The sequence below is a fragment of the Lissotriton vulgaris genome, chromosome 5, assembly GCF_964263255.1.
Source record: "Lissotriton vulgaris chromosome 5, aLisVul1.2, whole genome shotgun sequence".
Classification (NCBI taxonomy): domain Eukaryota; kingdom Metazoa; phylum Chordata; class Amphibia; order Caudata; family Salamandridae; genus Lissotriton; species Lissotriton vulgaris.
This window is the reverse complement of record NC_141693.1, coordinates 497,902,140-497,923,396: the sequence shown is the minus strand read 5'-3', so window position 1 is coordinate 497,923,396 and position 21,257 is coordinate 497,902,140. Positions and strand designations below refer to the sequence as shown.

At 42.1% G+C, this 21,257-nt stretch overlaps 1 protein-coding gene across 1 annotated transcript in view; it reads right to left on the bottom strand.

Moving 5' to 3' along the window:
• Positions 1-21,257, bottom strand: part of PCDH15 (protocadherin related 15) — a 2,701,201-nt gene that overhangs the window by 1,141,230 nt on the left and 1,538,714 nt on the right. Inside the window, exon 12 of the mRNA XM_086921939.1 lies at positions 13,125-13,259. Coding sequence (XP_086778065.1) covers positions 13,125-13,259 — 135 coding nt within the window. The remainder of the gene's footprint in view (positions 1-13,124; positions 13,260-21,257) is intronic.

Sequence of the window (21,257 nt, the reverse complement as noted above, 5' to 3'; positions counted from 1 at the left end):
TGCTGATGAGGGCCTGTGTCACAGTTCTTCTTGTTTCAGTCCGGATCCACTTGTAGATCCTGCGGAGCATGAGGAGGGTGTTGTAACAGGAGGAGGAGACGGCGTTGACCTGCTCAGACATGGTGAGGGAGGAGTCGAGGATGAATCCTAGGTTGCGTGCATGGTCGGTGGGTATTGGTGCTGTTCCCAGTGTGGTCGGCCACCAGGAGTCGTCCCAGGCTGAGGGGTTGGGTCGGAGGATGAGTACCTCCGTCTTGTCCGAGTTCAGCTACAGACGGCTGCTCCTCATCCAGTCGGCGACGGCCTTCATTCCCTGTGGAGGTTGGTTTTGGCAGTGAGTGAGTCTTTGGTGAGGGAGAGGATGATCTGGGTGTCGTCGGTGTAGGAGATGATGTTGAGGTCGTGATGGTGGGCCACTTGTGCGAGAGGGGCAATGTAGATGTTGAACAGCGTCGGGCTGAGGGATGCATTTCAGATGCAGCATAGAGTCCATTACTTGCCTTACATTGTGTGTGAATAATTAATTTGAATGAATGACTGAAGGACTTATCAAACAAATAACTACCTAGTAAGTGTGTTCAGGAATTAGGAACGTTAACAGTGTAGACAAGTCAGGTTTTAAGGGCTTTGTGAACCTTCATGTGATTGATTTTTGAGCATAAGTTGAGAGGAAGAGAGTTCCTTCATTTAGGGGCAAGATAGGAAAAAATCATATTCTCTAGCCTTACACGGTTAATGTGGGGAACTGAGAAATGTAGAAGATTGAAGTTGGACACTTTCTGAGAAACCAAATATGAGAAATCCAAGACAGTATAACGCTGGGCCTGTTTTCTAAAAAAGCTGTGTTAAAATAGCACAGGGCTTCAGAGGTAAGTTGTTTCTACTCTTGCAGCCAATGTAGCTGCCTCAGATGAGGTTAACAAAGGAGCAGTGTGGGGTAATACAGAAAAGATCCCTAGCAGCAAGATAGTGAATAACCTGTAGTTGGAAGATAATGTTGTTCAGAAGTCCTAGATCTAAGGAATTGCAATAACCCATCAGGGATAGGATGGTAGCTCAAACCTTAAAACACCCTGGACGCACAAATATTAACAACCCATAGCAGTAATGGGGGTAAACATTAATGAAGTTTATGATTTGCTTGGAGGTAGCTAGCAACTAATTCAAAAGATCAAAATAATAGTTGCAATCAATCCAACAACCTACTAGGGTCAGGCTTATTATAACTATTGCAGAAGAGCAATTTTAGAACTTACTATCCTCTAGTTACCTAAAACAGCCCTATATCAGCCTCTTCTGGTTGGCCAACCTCTGACAGCCTGAGCCAAGCTGCTCCCTGAGTAGGTGTGCAGTAGGTGTGAAGAGGCCTGGGGCTGAAACAATACAGCCATTTGTTGGAAGGATATTTTCTTCCTGGAGAAGACAGGGTCGGGAAGGGGGCCATGGAGATAAACTGGACTTTTAAGGTAGAAGCACAGGTAGAAGCACCCCTAATTAGATTAGGAGAGGGGCTGGAAGGGAAGTGAAAGGAAACGTTAACCACACCTGTGGGTTGGATTAGCCTGGCCTGCACCCCAAGGAGAGAATTTCTCTATTTTGATTTTTGGAAAACAGTGCATTCTGTGTCACAAATATTCCACACTTCTCAGAAAGTGGTCATAGCAGAGGCGGACAACTTAATGGTGAGGAAATAAGGGAGGTCTGCAGGAGGCCCTTAGAACACTGGAACAAGAGAAGGAGGACTGCCCTGCTAGACCCTTGGACTGCAGCACAGAAGGCTTGCATTCAGAAGGATTGCACCTGTTGCACTCTCAAGGCTCCACAGATAAAGGACTGTTCCTATTTTAAAGGAACAGTAGTGGGCTCTCTGAGCAGAAACAGGTAGACAAGTACTGGAAGAAGCCACTTGCAAAAGCCCAAATAGAGGACTACTCCATCTGACAATTATGGGAGACTGAGTCCTAGCACCCGAGTGGCAAACCACTTAGCCAAGGTTAGAAGACACTGATCTCCCCAAAGTAATCATGAACCAACTGGGCTACAGCTTTGGGACCCATCTGCAACACTTTCCTGACCCCAAAAGGTGCCCCTCAGGTAGTGAGCTCTTAGGTGGTTCTGTTGCTTTCAAAATCGAGCTTTTGGACAGGCATGCTCTTGCTGGAACAGTGCTGCTGGCCCGAAGAATCAGTGTGAGCCACAGCAAGGTCATCCCCTCGCACAGCAAACATCATCTGCCGGCGTGGATCAAACCATGAGGCTCCAGCTCATCCGCCTACAACACCTGGCCTGGGCTTTGTGCCCAACTGACCACCACCCGAATGTTCTCCTTTCTCACTGCATACTTCTTCTCCATGAATGGGACATTTGGCACAGAACTTGAGAAGGTAAATTTTCAGCTGGACTAACCTGGGGGACTGTATCCGACCTGCGCTCCATCAGGGTCGGCTAGAACTTTCAGATTTTACCCAGTACAGCATGACTAGATAGATGCAGTCATGCTCATTGCTTTTAGGTGCTATACTACAGTTTCATCTTTAAAATTCATATCTCTCATTTGCTGCATTGGATTGTTGTCATTTTGGTCTCATTTGAAAGATTACAATATTCTCTATTTCTATAAATTGGTTTTAGATTTTTACTGTGTTGTGTCTTTTACTTTAGTTACTGTTTCGGTGATATTAAATGCTTTACACACCATCCCCTAAATTAAGCTTCACTGCAAGTCTGCCAAACTACCTAGGATCGAGCAAGAATTAATTTGTTGAGACTTGACTGGATCGTTATAGTGATTGTGGTATTATGCAAAGCTATAGGTACCTAACTGCACCTACTAATAACCCAGCTTTCCACGCATCTTTAAAAGACATCATTTGAAAAACGTGAATATGAATAAGGTCCACTACTGGGATCAGGCAGATGTTAAAAAAGATATGGCACAATGAAGAGCCCTGAGTGAATCCAAAGACTAATGGTTTGGATTTTGAACACTGCAGTTATATGGTCATAGCTGGGGAGCGATTGAACAAAAAAACTTAAGCCATTTCATAGTTGGGGCTTCAGAATCCAATTGAATACAGACAGTTACAGAGCCATACATTGGAGACAGTGTTGAAATCTACACTTAATTCTAATAAAATAGGAGCTGCATGCCTTCTTGATCCTACAAGGTATGAATTTTATCTTTGATTGCCAGCAGTGTAGTCCCAGGGCTGTGTAGCTGTTGAAACCCTGCTTTAATTGCACTCACTACATTGCTGTCTTCTTTGAAAGCCAGCAATTGATGATACACTTCCATTTCTATGAGATTAGTATGGAATGGAAAGAAAGAAATGGGATGATATTAACTTAATATTGTCAAGACAGCATTTGATTTTTTCAACAAAGGGACAACCATGGCATTCTCCTGAGAATTATAGCAGTCTTAATGATTCATTGGTAAGTGAGACAAGTCCCAAGTTACTAGTGTTATTAAACTAACTGGAAAACGTGTGCCAGTCAGAGATTTGTGGAAGAGCCTGACTTCACTTTACACATAGATGTTTTAAAATTGACACTGTGGATTGGATGGAAAAGGTTGAGGTAGGCGACCAAATATTATTTGAAAAGTTGCAGAGAAATATATGCCACTAACCATATATGATATATTTTGAGCATTTTTCCTACAAAATAGGAGGAAATAGAAAAACATGTAGCTTGCGGTGTGGTGGGTCAACTAGTTTTTTTTTTTTTACAATCTTGTACACATCCCTGGTGGGGGTATAGGCTGCTTGAATTGCAGAGTAATTTAAGTAATTCTACCTCTTCTTCAAAATATTTTTCAGGCTCTAAGGGCCAGATTTATGACCCTGTAACACAGCGCAGCACAGCAACCAAATTTGCTGCGCTGAGCTGCGTGACAGGGAGAGAGGAGGAAAGTGACATATCTACAGACATATGCCTCTCTCATCCCCTAACCTTAGCACCAGTGAACACTCAGGCTGCCAAGCCCCACACACACACCTTTACAATATTGAGCAAGAGTATCTGTTTGAGTCTAGCATAGGATATGTACTAGAAGGGTGCCATTCTAATACAAAATACTATGCCTAAGCATATAGTACAACTTTTCTTTTTTTATGTGTCTTGTGCAGTGCAGCACACATGTAAAGTCATAAAAGAAAGCAGAAATAAAAGTATTTCTCCTTTTAACTCCTGCTTCAAAATGGCTTTCATTTTTGGTGCAAAACCCTGTGTACTATTGTTAGAAGCATGGGTGACAGCACAGGAACGCCCATGTACAACACATTTAACGCCCCACTGACGCAGAGTAATGTAAAGCAGCATTTTGTCCGGCTTTGCGTTAATTTTAGAGAAGTTTTCCACAGAAAACAATTTTTGTGCTGGAAAGTTAATTTAAAAAAACATTTTACTCGGTTTTGCATCACTTCTGTGATGCAAACCCAGCGCAAAAGATGTATAAATCTGGCCCTAATTTTAGGAGCGTAGGTTAATACCTGAGCCATTTTAAAATCATTTCCTATTATTGATCAAATGATCTTAGGAATATACATTGTTTATCCTTCCACTAATGAAAATGTTTTAACCCACACATATTTAATATTTGGGAAAATTTTGCAACATATCTGCCTCACAACAACTAGTTCATATGAAGCACTATACTCTTGATTTGAGTAAAAAAGGAATATTCAAGAGTTGTGTAGTATGACAAATTATTTGTTTATTTATATGTTAGGTCCCATGAAAATAACCACAGCTCATGCATGTTTAAAGATATATCTACTTATGAGATTACTCAAAGCAAATGATCTGTAGCATGGTTATATTAGAGCTTGAATAAGTGGATAGTCAATATTGTTCTATCAGTCACCAGTGAATTGCTTTTTTTGTAGGACCAATCTGACAAGCAGAACATGTACTTTACAATACAACCAAGCTCTTAACTATTCTTATCTTTGACTGCATCCACGGTTATAGTGCCATGATATTTTTTCATCTCACTGTAAGGTTTTACTGTGCTAAGGGTCATAATCATACAACTATGGTAATTGTGTTATGAGTCTTACCTAGATAGCTATCTTTACTGTGCTAAAGGTCTTACCCACACAGACATATATTTTGAACAATCACCAATATTTGTACCAGAAGAGCAGAGCTAGAACCGTCTTCATTTCAGAGCCTTCATTCAATTTACACACATGCACACATGTTCACACTGTTCTTGTTGTACTCCCCATGTGGTGCCACCCCAGCCCAAAGCTATGGATTCACAAAGGTCTTTAATTTTATTTTTATTGAAGAACAGATTAAAAGCTTAGTACTGGGGCATATGATAGGAGGATTTAAAAATGAATGCATAGTATTAGAGAATTCCTTGGATTAATTGGATTCTTGGACTAATTTATTTTCCTGGTTTCAAGTATAAATTCCTTATAGATTCATTTGGCATACATAAGCTTAAAATTATTCAGTTTTTAGTTTTGCTTTCCCTCCAATTGGTTTTGAGCCTTTAACAACTATGTTTTGCAACAATAAACATGTTTCAACCATTGGTTATTCTTTCTTCTATTCTTTGTGCCAATATTGTCAGACAAGTTAGTAAACAGACTGATTTTATGAATTAGCTTTCCACTTCCCTATCTGCCATATGCTCCCTTCATGAATGATGACTAATTTTTTAGAGATGACATTAAGACAAAGCCCTCTCTTATGGGAGGGGAAGACAATCTTTGAGGACAGACAGTGCACATCCATGTGAGGATAGCATTGGCCATCTTCCACATATTAAAATTTCATCGTATGTGGTGGGAACTATTCACTCTTTGCGGTGCTAAACTCTCTTCACATGGTACACAAGGGGTTGCAAAATAGTAGTGTCTAAATCATTGTTTTTTCTTTCACTTTATTATTTATAGTAAGGTCCCAAATTTCCAAGAGTAACAGCAAATTACACTCATTCACCCTCACTGAGCTAGTGTAATTAGTCACCACTCCTCCTCCCTTTTGCATTATAATTGTTTTCAGATGTTATATTGTAACCAAGGTATCATATTGCTACCCAATAGAATGTGATCACCTGTTTGCAATGTTTCCATCGTGAACAAGCAGTCAAGTTTAATAGACAGTAAATGATGACATTTATACAGAATGTAAGTTATGATGGATTAGAAATTGAGGAAGCAACAGACAAACCTCAGAGCTTGATCTATTTATATTTCAAAGACAAGGCATTTTCCTATTCCAAGCGAATTCCCTGAAGAAGAATGTGATATGATCTCAAAACATGACCCAGATCTTTTTTCAATACATTTCTAAGCATTTTTTAACATAAAATAAGATGCACATAGCCATGGGCAGTGTGGGGTTGGGCATAGACCAGGCCTAGTGCCCAACCCCCCGCCAACAGGCACCAAACCCCCTACTGTGCTTGGCCTTTGGCCTTTAATGGGTTTGTGGGCAGGGACTGACCTGCAGCCAGGTCCTGAACTCAATCCCATGCAGATGATCAATAGTCTAATTTTTAGTACGGCAGACCTACTGAAGTTGTCATAGGGTCAAACACTCAATTATAAAAATTGGGGATCAACAAATTAACATATATAGTGCCGACCTATTGACTTTGTAAAAAAGTCACCATTAATTTTATTCAATTGTATATTTTATAAATTCACACTTTGCAATACTTAACAATAGGGATTTTTACGTGTTTTTTGAATAAAGCATTTTTAAATGAAAACATTAAACATGCCTATGAGTATTGTTTTAACATTTTTCAGGCTATAAAGTACCAATCACAAAAATCGTGGGAACCACGTGACCGGAGAGCTGCAGAATCACATTGTGGGACACTGGCTTTGGATTAGAGCTGTCACTGCTGGTTGGGGGCCCATTTGAGGGCACAGACTGTTTTTTCCAGGAATAAGTGTGTCCATTTGTGGATTTAGGTATCAGGACTTTGTAGACCACAATGCTTTGCCTGGTTTTGGAACCCGCCCATCTGGGGGCGTGTAAAGCAGCATTGATTTATAAGGAACAAGGTCCAGAGAGCACACATCGATCCTTCAATGGCCTCTGAAAAAGGAAGTCATATCCTTCGAAATGTGTCAGGCATGCTGCACGGGAGAGACTGGATTTGAAAGCAGCAGGCAGTTATCAGCTCATACTGAAATAAAAGATTGCCACATTTCACCTGTGTCTGAGTGAAACTCAATTTTTGGGCAAACAGAGCAGGAATATAAGGCGGCTGCCCAAGTTGCCGAGTTTGCGCCACCCCAAAAATCGTGGGGGCCATGCGACCGGAGAGATGCCGAATCACATTGTGGGACATTGGTTTGGGATTTGAACTGTCACTGCTGGTTAGGGGCCCATTTGAGGGCGCGGATTGTGTTCTCCAGGAATAAGTGCGTCCATTTGTGGATTTAAGTATCAGGACTTTGTAGACCACAATACTTTGCCTGGTTATGGAACCTGCCCATCTGTGGGCGAATAAAGCAGCATTGATTTATAAGGAACAAGGTCCAGAGAGCCCACATCGATACTGCAATGGCCTCTGAATAAGGAAGTCAAATCTTCTGAAACGCATCAGGCATGCAGCACGGGAGAGACTGGATCTGAAAGCAGCAGGCAGTTGTCAGCTCGTACTGAAATAAAGGCTTGCCACCTTTTGCCTGTGTCCGAGTGAAACTCAATTGTTGGGCAAACAGAGCAGGAATATTAGGTGGCTGCCCAAGTAGCCGAGTTTGCACCACCCCAAGAATCGGGGGGGTCATGTGACGGAGAGATGCTGAATCGAATTGTGTGACACTGGCTTTGGATTAGAGCTGTCACTGCTGGTTGGGGGCCCATCTGAGGGCGCGGACTGTTTTCTCCAGGAATAAGTGCGTCCATTTGTGGATTTAAGTATCAGGACTTTGTAAACCACAATGCTTTGCTGGTTATGGAACCCACTCATCTGGGGGCGTGTAAAGCAGCAATGATTTATAAGGAACAAGGTCCAGAGAGCACACATCGATCCTGCAATTGCATCTGAAAAGGAAGTCAAATCTTCCGAAATGCATCAGGCATGATGCACGGGACAGACTGGATTTGAGGTTACCGGTTGTCCAAAATGGGCCTTCCAGGCTCCTTCTCCATATTCCCGCTAGAAATAGTGTGAGACAACATCTGAGAGCACTAAACTGATTACCTGTAGCTGTGCGGGCGAAATTCAAATCCTTTGTCATAGCCCACCATGTGCTCCACACCTTGGGTCCAAGCTATCTCCAAAACTGCTTTTCTTTATATGTTCCTTAAAGATCACGCCTTTCTGTGTACCTACTTTTGGCCACAGTTCCCCGGTTTGGGCGACAAAGCATGGGGGGCAGCTCACTTACCGTGACAGCAGTTCTGACCTGGAAAGTGCTTCCGCTTGCCCTTCGCAGCATCCAGATACTTGCCCTTTTTGAAAAAAAATTGGTAACCCTTCTCTTTAACTAAGCTGACCCTGTACCTCCTCTCAAGGCTCGTGCCGGGACACTCTTGTAGTATCTGAGCGCGGTACAATTAGGAATAACATAGCATAACATTCCCGGATTTACTAAGACTAGTAAACCTGCACATCCTTCAAAATGATAAAACCTCCCAACAGAGGCATAACAAGGAGAAATTTGGTTATTTCTCCTTGTTATTTCCTCTTGCTATGTGTGCTGCATTCTGCAGCACACATAGAAAGAGGAAATGGCTCTGAGGATTGTTTTAGGTGCAGAAAGGGGTCCATTCCTGCACAAAAAATAATCCTGCCTGTACAGCAGGCATCCTTGAATCATCGTGTGGGGGTGCCTGCATTTGCACTAGACAATATTTACTCTGCCAGCACAGGGAGAGCGCAGAATGTGTCATATCTTAGTAAATATGGCACATTCCTGGTCCCGCCCTGTCACCCAGCACAGTGCAGCAAGTTGTCTTACTGCATTGTACTGATGTTTTTTTAGTAAATGTGGGTCATAGGGCTTTGGGGATTACTGTGCCACACACAAGTGTACCTTCCAATTCCCTTCAGCTTGCCCATTTCTTTATTCCCTATTAGGCACCCTCTTGCATCACAAACACCTTTAGTCACCAAAATGTACCCTCACATATTGTAACATTAGACAAGAAAACCAGGGTCCAGATTAATCAAGGGCTTGCGTCACCCTTGTGTCAGGCAGGGTGACGCAATCTCTCAAGTCAGATTTACTAAGCCATGCAGAGCCACCTTGAATGGCTCTGAGTGACTTTGTAAATCTATAGTAACGCAAGGCAGCACTAGCCTCTGACTTGCGTTATCCTATATTGGGAAGGTGGTCCATGGGTGGAGTGTGGATGTTCCCATACATCCATCCAAGATTTGTGTTGCATTCAATGATTTACTAATGCTAGTAATCCTGGGAATGCTTACAAAACGGTAGGTTTATCCAACAGAGGCATAAGGAGGAGAAATATGTCTATTTCTCCTAATTACTTCCTCTTTCTACATGTGCTGCATTCTGCAGCACACATCTAAAGAGGGCAATGCCTCTGAGGATTTTTTTTGTGAAGGAAGTCCCTTGGTGGAAGGGTGCCTGCATTGGCGCTTAACAGCCAGCAGGCAGTGAGAGATATATGGGGCCTCATTTATGAGGCCTTGCGTCAGTTTTGCGCTGCTGATGCGTCACTTTTTGTGACGGATCGGCGGCGTAAAACATGCGCCTTGTTGCGCCATATTTAAAAAGTGACGCATCTAGGTAGATGCGTCACTTTTTAAAACCCTGCGCCACATTATACCTGCGTCAGGTATAATGTATGCAGAGGGGGCGTTCCCCCGCAAAAAGCCTCGTAATAGTGACGCAGTGAAATCTATGAGATTTCACTGCGTCACTTTTAGGACGCTGTTGCGTCAAAATCTTGCGCCTGCCTCACAGCAGGCGTAAGACTGACGCAAGCCCTTTCACATGGGGCTTTCCCCATGTGAAAGGACGCAGTGCTGGAGTTGCGTCACTTTTGTGACACACTCCAGCAATGCGTCACTTTTGCGCTTACAGATACGTCAGAAATACTTACGTATCTGTAACTCCTTGCGACATGATGCATCATACATTAAATATGACGCATCAGGAATGTCGCAAGGAGTGCACAGTGAAAAGTGACGCATCGCTGTTTTCACGCAGCGATGCGTCACTTTTCATAAATGAGGCCCCAGGAATGCCCTGTATGTATGTTAGTAAAAATGGCACATTCATGCCCACTGCATTTGACGCAGGGCAGTGCAGCAAGTTTCCTTGCTATTTGTCTTGCTGCGTTGTGTTGTATCAAACCTTAGTAAATCTGGCCCGGGGCAGGGTGGTGTGAGACATCTGATTCAAGAGGCAGAGTGTCACCATTTGCCATAAAAATGACACCATGCTGAATAACATTAACATTAAATGTATTTAGCCCGAAAACATTGACAATCTTTTGAATAAAATATAGGTGTTTCTACTGATTTATAGGTCCTAATTGGTGAATGTAAACTTTTCTTATTCAAGTAGTTAAAACAGTGTGACACCATAAACACTGCAAAATATCATCATATAAATTCCACTGAAATTAACAAGAATGGAGTCGGAGTACTTTGTTGCTAGACAAAGACATGGAATCTCTTTAATGGAGTTCATGCAATTCTCCGACCATCTTTTTATTGTTTTTGTTAACTGAAGTCCTCAGCATTGGAAGCATGTGCAAAAACAGTGCATGTCTGTATTCGCCAACTCTCCGGAGAAGGTTGAAAGAATAGATTGGATTTCGGTCTCTTTCAATTTGTTATATTGACAACAAGGGTCACACTTGTCAAATATGATATGTGTTCTTTTTCCCCAAGGCAACACCTTCACACTCGAATTAGAGGACATTTAGTCTGTTTGTAAAATGATCTCATGAAACAATGCATGCTTAATGTAGTGACATTTATAATAACAGTCTCACTTCTTATTTTCAAATGCATATCTTCTATCACTTTAGTGCTTTCCTTATCATTGCGCTCGTTCTCTTTTGTAGTGAATCCCTTCTTTTTCTGTATATAGGGGCATATTACCAAGCAATAGCGATAATTATCGCTATTGCTTGGTTAGAGACAAAAATTTACCACAGAGCTGCAGTGATTTTTACCGCAAATAAACCTTGGTATTACCAAGGTTTATCGCAAATGCGATAAAAATCGCCGCAATGCATGAATATCGCTGAAAAGTCCGCGATATTCATGCATTACCGAGCTAATGCTCTTAGCCATGTTATCCACCTCCCATTGGATAACATGGCTAAGAACTGCTCAGGGCAGGTGTTAGCTTTTGGAGATATTCGCCCTTAGCGTGAATATCTCCAAAAGTTGGTAATAGGAGATAGCGATGTGAGCGACTGTTTTCAGTCGCTAACATCTTGGCACGCCCACTTTGCATGTCATTAGTGATAAATATCACTGACATGCAAAGTGGGGCCCAAGATGGTCGCTATCTCCTACTAGCTGTCGCTAACTGGTGTTAGCGACAGCTAGGTAATAGGGAGATAATTTTATCTCCGCTTTCTTGGCTTTTAAAGCCAAAAAAGCGGAGATAAACCCCCTTGATAATATGCCCCATAGTTTTTTATCTTGGTGCAAAGTACCGCAGTTTTTGCTAAATTCTTCGTAGCACTCACTGGGTCCAATACTGTCATGACGTAGGTGGTCAGTAGGTAACTGCTTCCCAAGCCACCCATGTTTTCGAGTGTCCGACTCCGTTCCCACGAAAAAATCCTTTTTTAATAGATTTTAAAACAAGATTGCCTTCTTTTCTTTATTTATGAGGATGCAGCTAATATGACGAATTATACAAATTGCAGAAGATGCTGGACTTTTCCAAGTTACTACTTTCCATATCGGACATTTAGTTTAAACTTAAAAGCAAGTCCTCCTGATATGGCCCCCCCCCCCCCACCACCACCTTCGATGTGTTGATCTGACAGGCTTACCTAATTCTTCTCTCGGCCGCCATTTTACATTGTAATTTAGTGAAGTAACATCTCTGTGCTACGAGATTTTTTTAAGAATTTGCATAAATAAATTACATTTGCTTATTTACAAGCCCCTTGCGCCACTTTGAGTCACTTTTCCCATGTTAAAAGTGACGCAAAAGTGTCGCAAGGGGCTTGTAAATCTGCCCCATTGTGGTTTGCATCTGCGATCTCTTTTGTATTTCTTTTTGAAGAAATTGACATCTCCGGATAGCATCAATTAATTCTTTACATTCATCATAAAGCTACCCAAGGGAAATAGTCTTCTACCCGAGGACAGAATTAATCAGACACTAAAACTTATTGTCTTTTCATTTTGTCACAATTTAAAGGAAAATTGTTTCAGCACTCGCTCACTTAAATGTTTTCATATCTCCAATCTACACTTAGATGTAAGAGACATCATTCTGGTAGATGTCCCTGGCACCACGAAATCTTATCATGGGTGGAACTTAATAGTTTTTATCTTGTGAATTTACTGTAATAATCCTGAAAACTATTAAGAATGAAGTTTTGAGCACGTTGGTTTCCCACAACATTTAGTACCTTCCTGTCCCTTTTAAGTTGTTTTTATGAAAGAAAATATCACCAACTAGATGGAGGAAAGTCAGCAATGGGGAAATACGTTGCTTTTTGAATCCCCACTATTTGCTCAATGTATAATGCTTTGTTTAAATCATGAATGGTATAACACTGATTCCATCGTATCTGAAATTTACATCAAATAATGGCATAGATCTTTGATGGTCATGTTATGCTTTCTTACGATTTTCGGTCACACACGGTTACCATCAAGCCTTATTGTGATTGTGTTACCGAATTTGATTTTCCTGTATATCTTGATTATCCGTATATAAAATTCTAATATCATTCTTAAGCTGAGGGAACATATATATTTATAATTTTTCACAGAAAGAGTGTATGAGTGGATTTGTTGTCACCCCAGCGAGTTGCCCAGCCATTACACAACATGACAATCCATAGTTAAAAGCTCTTTGTACTATTTTCCAGCGCCTGGAGGACCATTGATAGCAACAGAGCACTACAGATTATTGATTCATTCATACAAATACAAAAATGATTAAGAATCGCAATAAGATGTTGCTTACCGAGAATGTATATATCTGTTGCCGCTCCCTGTCAACCGGCTGGAGCAAAGTGAGGTACCGTGTAATACCAGACTGGGTCACAGTAAAGTAGGTGGTATAGTCATTTAAGGATAAATGTAGTTGGGGGTCTTTTGTCTGAAAAACAAAGTTAAAAATATATTTCCCATGAATTGCACCAACAGCTTTAAGACATATTTTAGTAAATAAGTAGTGCACTATACAAATTCCATATCTGTATTAAAAAGAAATCACACAGATTGAAAATATATTGCAGAGTAACATAACCAGAAGCAAAGAAATACCATTATTGCAAATTGGACTGGATCAATAGGCCTGGGTCAGTATTTCTTGTCATTCTTGAGAAGCTTCTTAGTGAATTGAAGAATTTTACACTATTGAATTTGCTGACTTCGAGATGAAAGTGAATGAATGCATTTTAGAGACTAGCAATGACGTTATTTTAGTAGGGTAGTATGTCTTAGACCACAGGGTTGATTAGTGATTTAGCCAAATAAAAGTGAAGTCCTTTCTCTATCTGGCGAATGTTAAGGAGAGGGAATCAGGCAGCGCTAGAGCTGAAGTGATCAATGATGATAGCTACATACTGTCTGGAGTTTAAGTACTTGACTGAAACAAGGGGGTGACAAAGTCAGATTATGTGCGAGGATTGGGGTGGAAGGAAATCTGTAAATCTGTTTCGGGGGGATTTTTCTACGAAGGTTTTTTTAAATGGCTGAATATATATGGATGTGGTAAATGATTGTACTTGCAAAAAGGAAAATGGAGCATCACACATAACGTGTATCATGCATGCATCAAGGAGGAAGACTGATTTCTATCTAGCATTGTAAATCTATGCATCTATCAATGTATCTGTCTTTCTGTTTTAATTTTTAAACAGAAAAACACAATGAAAATGTACTAGCTAGATTTAGGGCCATATTTATCATCAAGTTACCTTGTTGTGCTGTACTGCATGATAGGGAATGGTGCGGTACTTAACATGGTATGGGGTATTCTAGCCTTTTCCCAGTGCTGGCGCACAATGTGCTGCCAAGGGTCAACGAAGTCACTCTTGCACCATGGTACAAGGGTGCCTGCTTTGTTAGCATGATTATTTTTGGCAGGAAGTGGCACCTTCCTGCACAAAAACAATGCTCTGAGGCATTTTCCTCTTCAAAGAAAGACAAAATAACAAGGAAAAATAAATATATTTCTCCTCGTTACACCCTCCCTAGGGATGCCTAGCAGTTGTGGTGCATTCCCAGGTCTACACTTATGGTAAATATGGGAATGTGTCAAAATCCATGGGTTTTGTGTGGGAACACCCACGCACCAGCCATGAAATGCCTCCCTGCGGCAGAGTAACGCAATGCAGTGATTTGCATTCCGTTACTCTGTTTTTTCCAAGCCACTCAGGGTCATGTGTAGCTTGGTAAAGCAAATCTTAGTGTTTTCCTCTCTTTTGCACCACATTACATGGTGCAAAAGCAAGACAATCCCTAGCTAAATATCCCCCTTAGTTTTTTAAATATGTGTAGTTGATATGCCAAAACAGAATTTATAGACAAACAGTGATGAGATAAATAGCTTGCATATTTGAATACACTTACTTGCTGCTTACAATAACTAATTAATGCAAGCCAATTTAGAGGAAGAACTTTACTGCAACTAAAATAATGAACAAAAGCTAGTCTTAGGTTTGGCAAACAAACTCTGTCCCATCCTTCCATGCTAAAATACAAAGGTGAAAAGAACACTGGAGAAACCTGGTTGATTGGGGAGCAACAACTTTTCTGAACTATTAGCGTATTACACTAGGCTTCAGTAATGTTCCCCATTTGCTGATCAGTCAATAGGTAGACAAGCTGATACACGGGTAGATAATACTCGTCACTCAAAATAAGTTTGGTATTCATTATAACCAGATAACATGATAACAGTTTCAGTAGAGTTCTAAGCTTCAATTCTTGCCATTGAAACTCAGTTTGTTGTTTATATTCCATTACAAAATAATTTAGTAAGGTGGCACCTCCACTTTCTATGATTAGATGACAGAATTGCCTATGCTATTTGTAGCAGTGTGCATTTACATGGTGTCTCTCTTCCTCTTATTCTGTTTTAGTACCCCCTAAGTACTTGCTCTCATCTCAAAGAGATAGAGCTCGCATGTGAAATTAAAATGTCTCTTTTTGAATGATCAGCCCCATTTTTTTGTGGGTTGATGCTGCTGGATTTTTTACAATTTGCATTTGGGCATTTGTTAACCTGGCCCTAGTGCATGTGCTCTGACCCCTAAAGCATGTTGAAATGCATATCTCACTTACCTATATGTCCCTATTATGTAAAAAAAAATTGCCCCAGGCCTTTAAGTTATATGTCACTCGTGGACGGCACCACCCATTATTCCACCCACTAAAGTGACAGTGCAAACTGCAATCAAACCTCTCAAAATAAATTGTTTTTGACGGGTCAAACCCCCCTTTGAAATACTATCAAGTCACCTGTATGTAGACCTAATAAGTCATAAGGGTGGGTGCATGGTATTTAGAAGTAAGATATAGAAATTCAAGATTACACGTCTTTACAGTAAAAAAAGCTTCAAAAGATATTTTCACTGTAGCAAGGCAAGCTGTTCCATTGTAAAGCATGAATTTAAATTATTACATTTAATTATGCTAATTTCAGCTACGAAAGAGAAATATAATTCAGAGACTCTTTTTAATAGTTATGTCAAATTCAATGTAACAGTAACATCACTTTTTTGTAACTATTAAGGAAAAGTTACCTTTTCCCCTGACTAAAGCCTCCAGACAGGCTCTGCACAGAGGAAGAATGGTTCTGCCATTTTGGACTTAGGTAACGATGTGCAGTGTGGAATTGTTTACTGTAAGGCAAACAAGACTGCAAACATAGTTAGGGTTACTGAGAAAATGTTTTATATTGATCAGGGAGGGGGAGGAGTCTCCCTACCCAGAAGCTAGTGCCAGACGCAAATGTGAAAACCATGGGGTACCTTCTTCAGAACACTTTGGACCTGTGTAGAACAGAAGAAGACTGTACTTGCTGTTTGAGCCCTATAAGGAGACATGACAGGCTTGTCCTGCTCCCACTTGTACCCAGAACAAAGAAGTGGACTCAGTTGGTTGACCTCCTGCTAAGCAGTGGCGGCACAACAAGCTGCAAGAAACTCTTTTTTGAAAATCCTAGATGCCCAGTTCCACTGGACATTACCTGGACTCTGCTTGTGGCTTCTGCTAGAGTGAGTTTTGATCACCAAAGTGCTGTTCCTGAGGTCATGTGACCCTTGGCTGTGTCGAAGTTTACGCCTCTTAATCTCCTGAAACACCGGTATCTTCAAAACATTTTGGCTGCCAAGACCTCCGGAGACCCAAAACAAACCTACCAAGTCAATCTGATGAAGTACCATTGCCACTGAGAAAAAGATTCCAGTTTCTGCCGCTCCAAGGTATTCCGTAGCAGCAAATCTGTTTTAGCAGGACATCGGAGGGAGTGTATCCAGTCTCATGGAGCCCTGTTACACACTATCGTGCAGCACTGCACAGCTGGAGGAATCCAAGCTCCAAAAAAGGGACTAAATGTGAACATGGAAATCTTTACAGAGTGAAGGTGCCATGTGCATCTGGCCGGCAAGGGACCTTTCCTGGGCACAAGTTTTGAATACCCCCTGCTCTAAACTTTTCCACCATAAGTCAATGGCTTTATTAGGACCTCCTTCAATGGCTCTCTGGCCTCTTGGAGCACCTCGGGCGAGAGCCTACTACCTTGCCTCACTGATGATTTCTGACTTTTTATTCCAGAGACTAAGGCCAGTTTTAGAAACATTTTGAATCATGTTTGTGCTACTCTTTTAATGCAGACCCGGCACAAAACGAACCAGTGCAAATTGGAATTGGTGTTAGTTTGAAAGAAACAGTAACGCAAACCAGTGTGAAGCACTGCTTTGCATAACTATGCTTCAAAGAGGTGTTCCATGGGTGGTACATGGGTGTTCCTGTGCTACAAGTGTTGGAAGGGGTTACTAGTAGTTGTAAATATGCATATACCACTGGCATTAAGGCCACTTACACAGTCTAGGGCTCAGAATAGGTCTCAGTACATATTCCCATGCACAAGCATTGGTAGCTTGGCTGTGAACAGGTAGTCTTAACTTAAGAGACAGGTATATAAAGCATTTAAAACACCAATTAAGTGAATAAGTAAGACGCAACACTTAATACAACTCCCACACCAACTTATAAAAATAGGAAATATTATTATCTTTAAAATGACACCACAACAACAATAATTCAATGCAGGGAACAGGAGATATGGATTTGGATTTAGCACTATATAGCACTTAAAAACTTATAGCGCCATCTTGTGGCTTCTGGTTGTGCTTCACCGGGACAATGGGAAAGTTTCAGGCTGACCACGATGGAGCCCTGCTCAGATACCCCTCGCGGTACGTCTCGGTCCAGATTTTACTTTAGGACTTCAAAACTTTTCTGGAGGTTTTGCTGCTGGGCTCCCTCGATGCGGTTCACCAAGCCAAGTTCTGTGAGAGTTCACCGTCTTGCTTTCCAGGGAGCTCCTAGTCAAACTCTGAAAGACTGAGCTCCAGAGCTTTTCAGCGGAATGAACCAGAAGACCTGGCCATTGAAGGTGGGCGGCTTGTCTCTTGCAGTTGAGTCGGTCCCCTTATAGAGTTTTTTCCAAAAGTTGCTCCAAACTTCTGGAACTTCTTCTTGAAGTTCTTCTTGAGGGTCCAACGTGTCCAAAACACATTCCTATGGTCTGGAATCCCCAAGACGGTCCTTGAAAGGACAAATCCACTGGACGCACTCCAGGTAGCGCATTCTTGGTGGTGAGATCCAGTTGAGCTCTGTTAACCTGTAGCCTGCAGGGAGGCCACTCTTTATTCCTTTTAAGTAAGGTACATAATATGCCCCTTAGGACTTTTTGGGAACTGAGGCATGAGTTGTCATTAGAAGGAGGTCTAGTTTTAAGACAAGGAAAGATGGTACCTCCTGAGACCTTAAGAGTAGAATCTTAAAGATTTGCCACGAAGGGCATTTAAGAATCAACAAAACCAAATGCAGAGTCAAGCTGTGCTATTGGTGGCCTGGATGTGACATAGCTATTGAAAGGAAGGAGAGGGAGTGTGCGCAATGTGAGAACACTGACAAGGCTCAGGTGACTTTCAGGCCAATGTTACACCCCTTGTCTAGCCCAAGTATGCCCTGGGAGAGAATAGGCATTAACATAATGAGACCTATAAGAGAGCAGGGCGGTGGATCATTTCTCTGAAGGGCCTGAAGTGGATATACTCCACAAAACCGATTCAGACAGTATCATCAAATTCCTCGACAAGATTTTCACTAGGGAGTGTTTACACAAGTACATCCTCAGTGACAACAGACCCCAGTTGGTTTCTGAAAATGTTTTAAAGTACCGTGAAGGGTATGGTATTGTGCACAAAACTACCTGAGTTTACCATCCTGCTGGCAACGGAGCAGTAGAACGGTTCAATCATGTCATCAAGAGCATAGTGCAGATAGCCAACAATAATGGTGTAGCCTTGAAAAAAGCATTGTTTAAAATGGTGTGAGCATAAAGAGTAACTTCTTGTGAGAGCACAGCGTCTAGCCCTTTTGTTTTAATGAGAGGAATAACGCCTATATCTAAAGACAATATCGGGTGGCTTGAGACAGCCTAAAGGGCTGTGTGGTCTCCTGAGACAGTGAAGGACAATTTGCTACGCTCACAACAAGTTAGGAAAGAGCACCACGATTCTAAACACAAATTCAGACCAGTGACCCTCAAAGTTGGCGATATTGTTAGTCAAATGAAGTGGGTTAAATGAGAAAGGGCAGAGTCGCTACACCCAGTCACTAGAGGTAAAGAAAATATTTAGCAATTCTGCTTTGCTAAGTGACGGTAAGGTCTGAAATTTCACTGCACTCTCCACTGGTAAGAGAAAGTATGTTGAAGTCTCAGACCAAAGTGGTGGAGACTTACCCCCTTATCAAGAGGAGAATTGTGCACATAAAAAACTGAGTTTGGAGAGAATGGATGACTATGATTCAGACATAGGCAATAGTTGTGGGGATGACCAACCCCAAGATGCTGATGTTGCACCAGTTCATGGTCTAGAGGTAAACCCAGAAGTGAGCACAGCTAGCAATGCTACCGACCTTAGGGTGATTCGGGGTGCTCTCTGGATGATCAGACCAGTGGGGATACAAGTATGATCAGGTCTGGTCATGTAATAGTTAAACCTAACTGGTTTAAGGATTTTGAATGCTATTAGCTCGTCATTTATCTGTATGCTATTCTCCTATGCATTTTCTTCCCTTAGGAATGTTATAACATTATGCATATTGTTGTCTTATTTTTCTTCCTTGTTCCTCTCTTCCTCCTTCTCCTATCCCCTAATCCCTTCCCTCTGGAAGGGGATGTGTTTACTGTAAATCCCCTTCCAGGACGTTCTACCCCTCTCCTCTAGGAACCGGTACCCCTCTCATGCTCATACCTGCATTGTGACGCATCAGCTGACATTCTAGAATGTCAGTTTATAGAGCGGCAGTTGAGGCAGAATGGTTGGGGAGTAGACACGCATTGTGCCACTGCACTGCACTTCCGTTTCTGGTGTGCTGTATACTACAAGAAGAATGAACTATCTCCATCTTACCTGTGTGTGAGTAATTCAGCTGGAGGAAACATATAATACCATGCAGTCCACATTGCCAACAGACTGTATAAAAGCACTGTCAGCCAACAATGTACAGTGAAAAACAGGCCAATCAGCGCATAACTAGCTCACACGAATGGTAAGTCAACACTGCATAGTGACACACAGTCTACAGCCTGCTCACATGCACAGAGAGCCAACAATGTGCAGTGAAACACAGTCCACACACTACACAGACTGCTCACATGCATTGAGAGTCAATGTGCAGTAACACAGTGTAGAGAGCCAAAACCTGCTAACACGCACTGACAGCCAACCATGTGCAGTGACACACTGTATAGAAAGTGCACAGCATGCATACATGCACAGACAGCCATCAATGTGAAGTGATACACAGTCCAGACAGCCTACAGCCTGCCCACGTGCACAGAGAGCCAAAAGTGTTTAGTTACATTCAGGCCAAAGAACTAGGGGGCAGATTTATGTCGGACTTGCACCACGTGTACGCCGCCGTTGCATCACGCAACGGCGTGGAAACGTGGCGCATCCCTGCGACCTATTTACAACGTGATGCATCTAGGCAGATGCATCACGTTGTAATGTTAATGTTAATGTTATTTGGCATTTGTTAAGCGCTCGTACGCCCGGAGGCTTCATGGCGCTGTAGTAAGGAACAGGCGTGGCCATCGGTAGGAGGAGATAGGGTAGCTTAGTGATGTGCCTGAGAGAAGAGCCAGGTCTTCAGAGAGTGTCTGAAGCTGAGGATGTTATCACTAAGTTTCAGATGAAGAGGGAAAGAGTTCCAGAGGGCAGCGGCAAGATGGTCAAAGCAGCTGCCTCCGAGACGCTTTTTCTTGTACGGAGGGATAGTCAGAAGGGCTTTATGAGCAGACCGGAGGTTGCGGGGGGGCTGTATTTTTTAAATAGGTCTCTAATGAAAATGGGACCGATGTCGTGTAGAGATTTGAAAAGGATACACCCAGCTTTGAAGGCCACGCGTTGCTCAACCGGGAGCCAGTGTAGCTGTTTCAAGCCAGGTCTGACTGATTGCCTTCTAGGGATGTTCAAGAGGAGTCTGGCTGCCTGGTTTTGAACCAGCTGGAGGCGTTTAAGCTCTCCAGTTTGGAGCCCAAGGTATAGACTGTTGGAAAAGTCCAATCTGGACAAAACCAGGGAAATGACGATCTGAGTAAGGGCAGCTTGGGAGAAGAAGCGGGCGATTTTTTTTATTTCTTCAGTTGAAAAAAACTGGAGGAAACAACAGCTCCAACTTGTTTTTTCAGAGAGAGGTCCTCACTAATGAAAATGCCAAGGCTCTTGACCGAGGATGATTTGGATGGGGGGGGCGCCCATACAGGAGGCCAGAAACTGGGGTTCCAGCTGAGGGTGCTCTGTCCCGGCAAGACCAGTCCGGTCTTGCCTGGGTTAAGTTTCAGGTG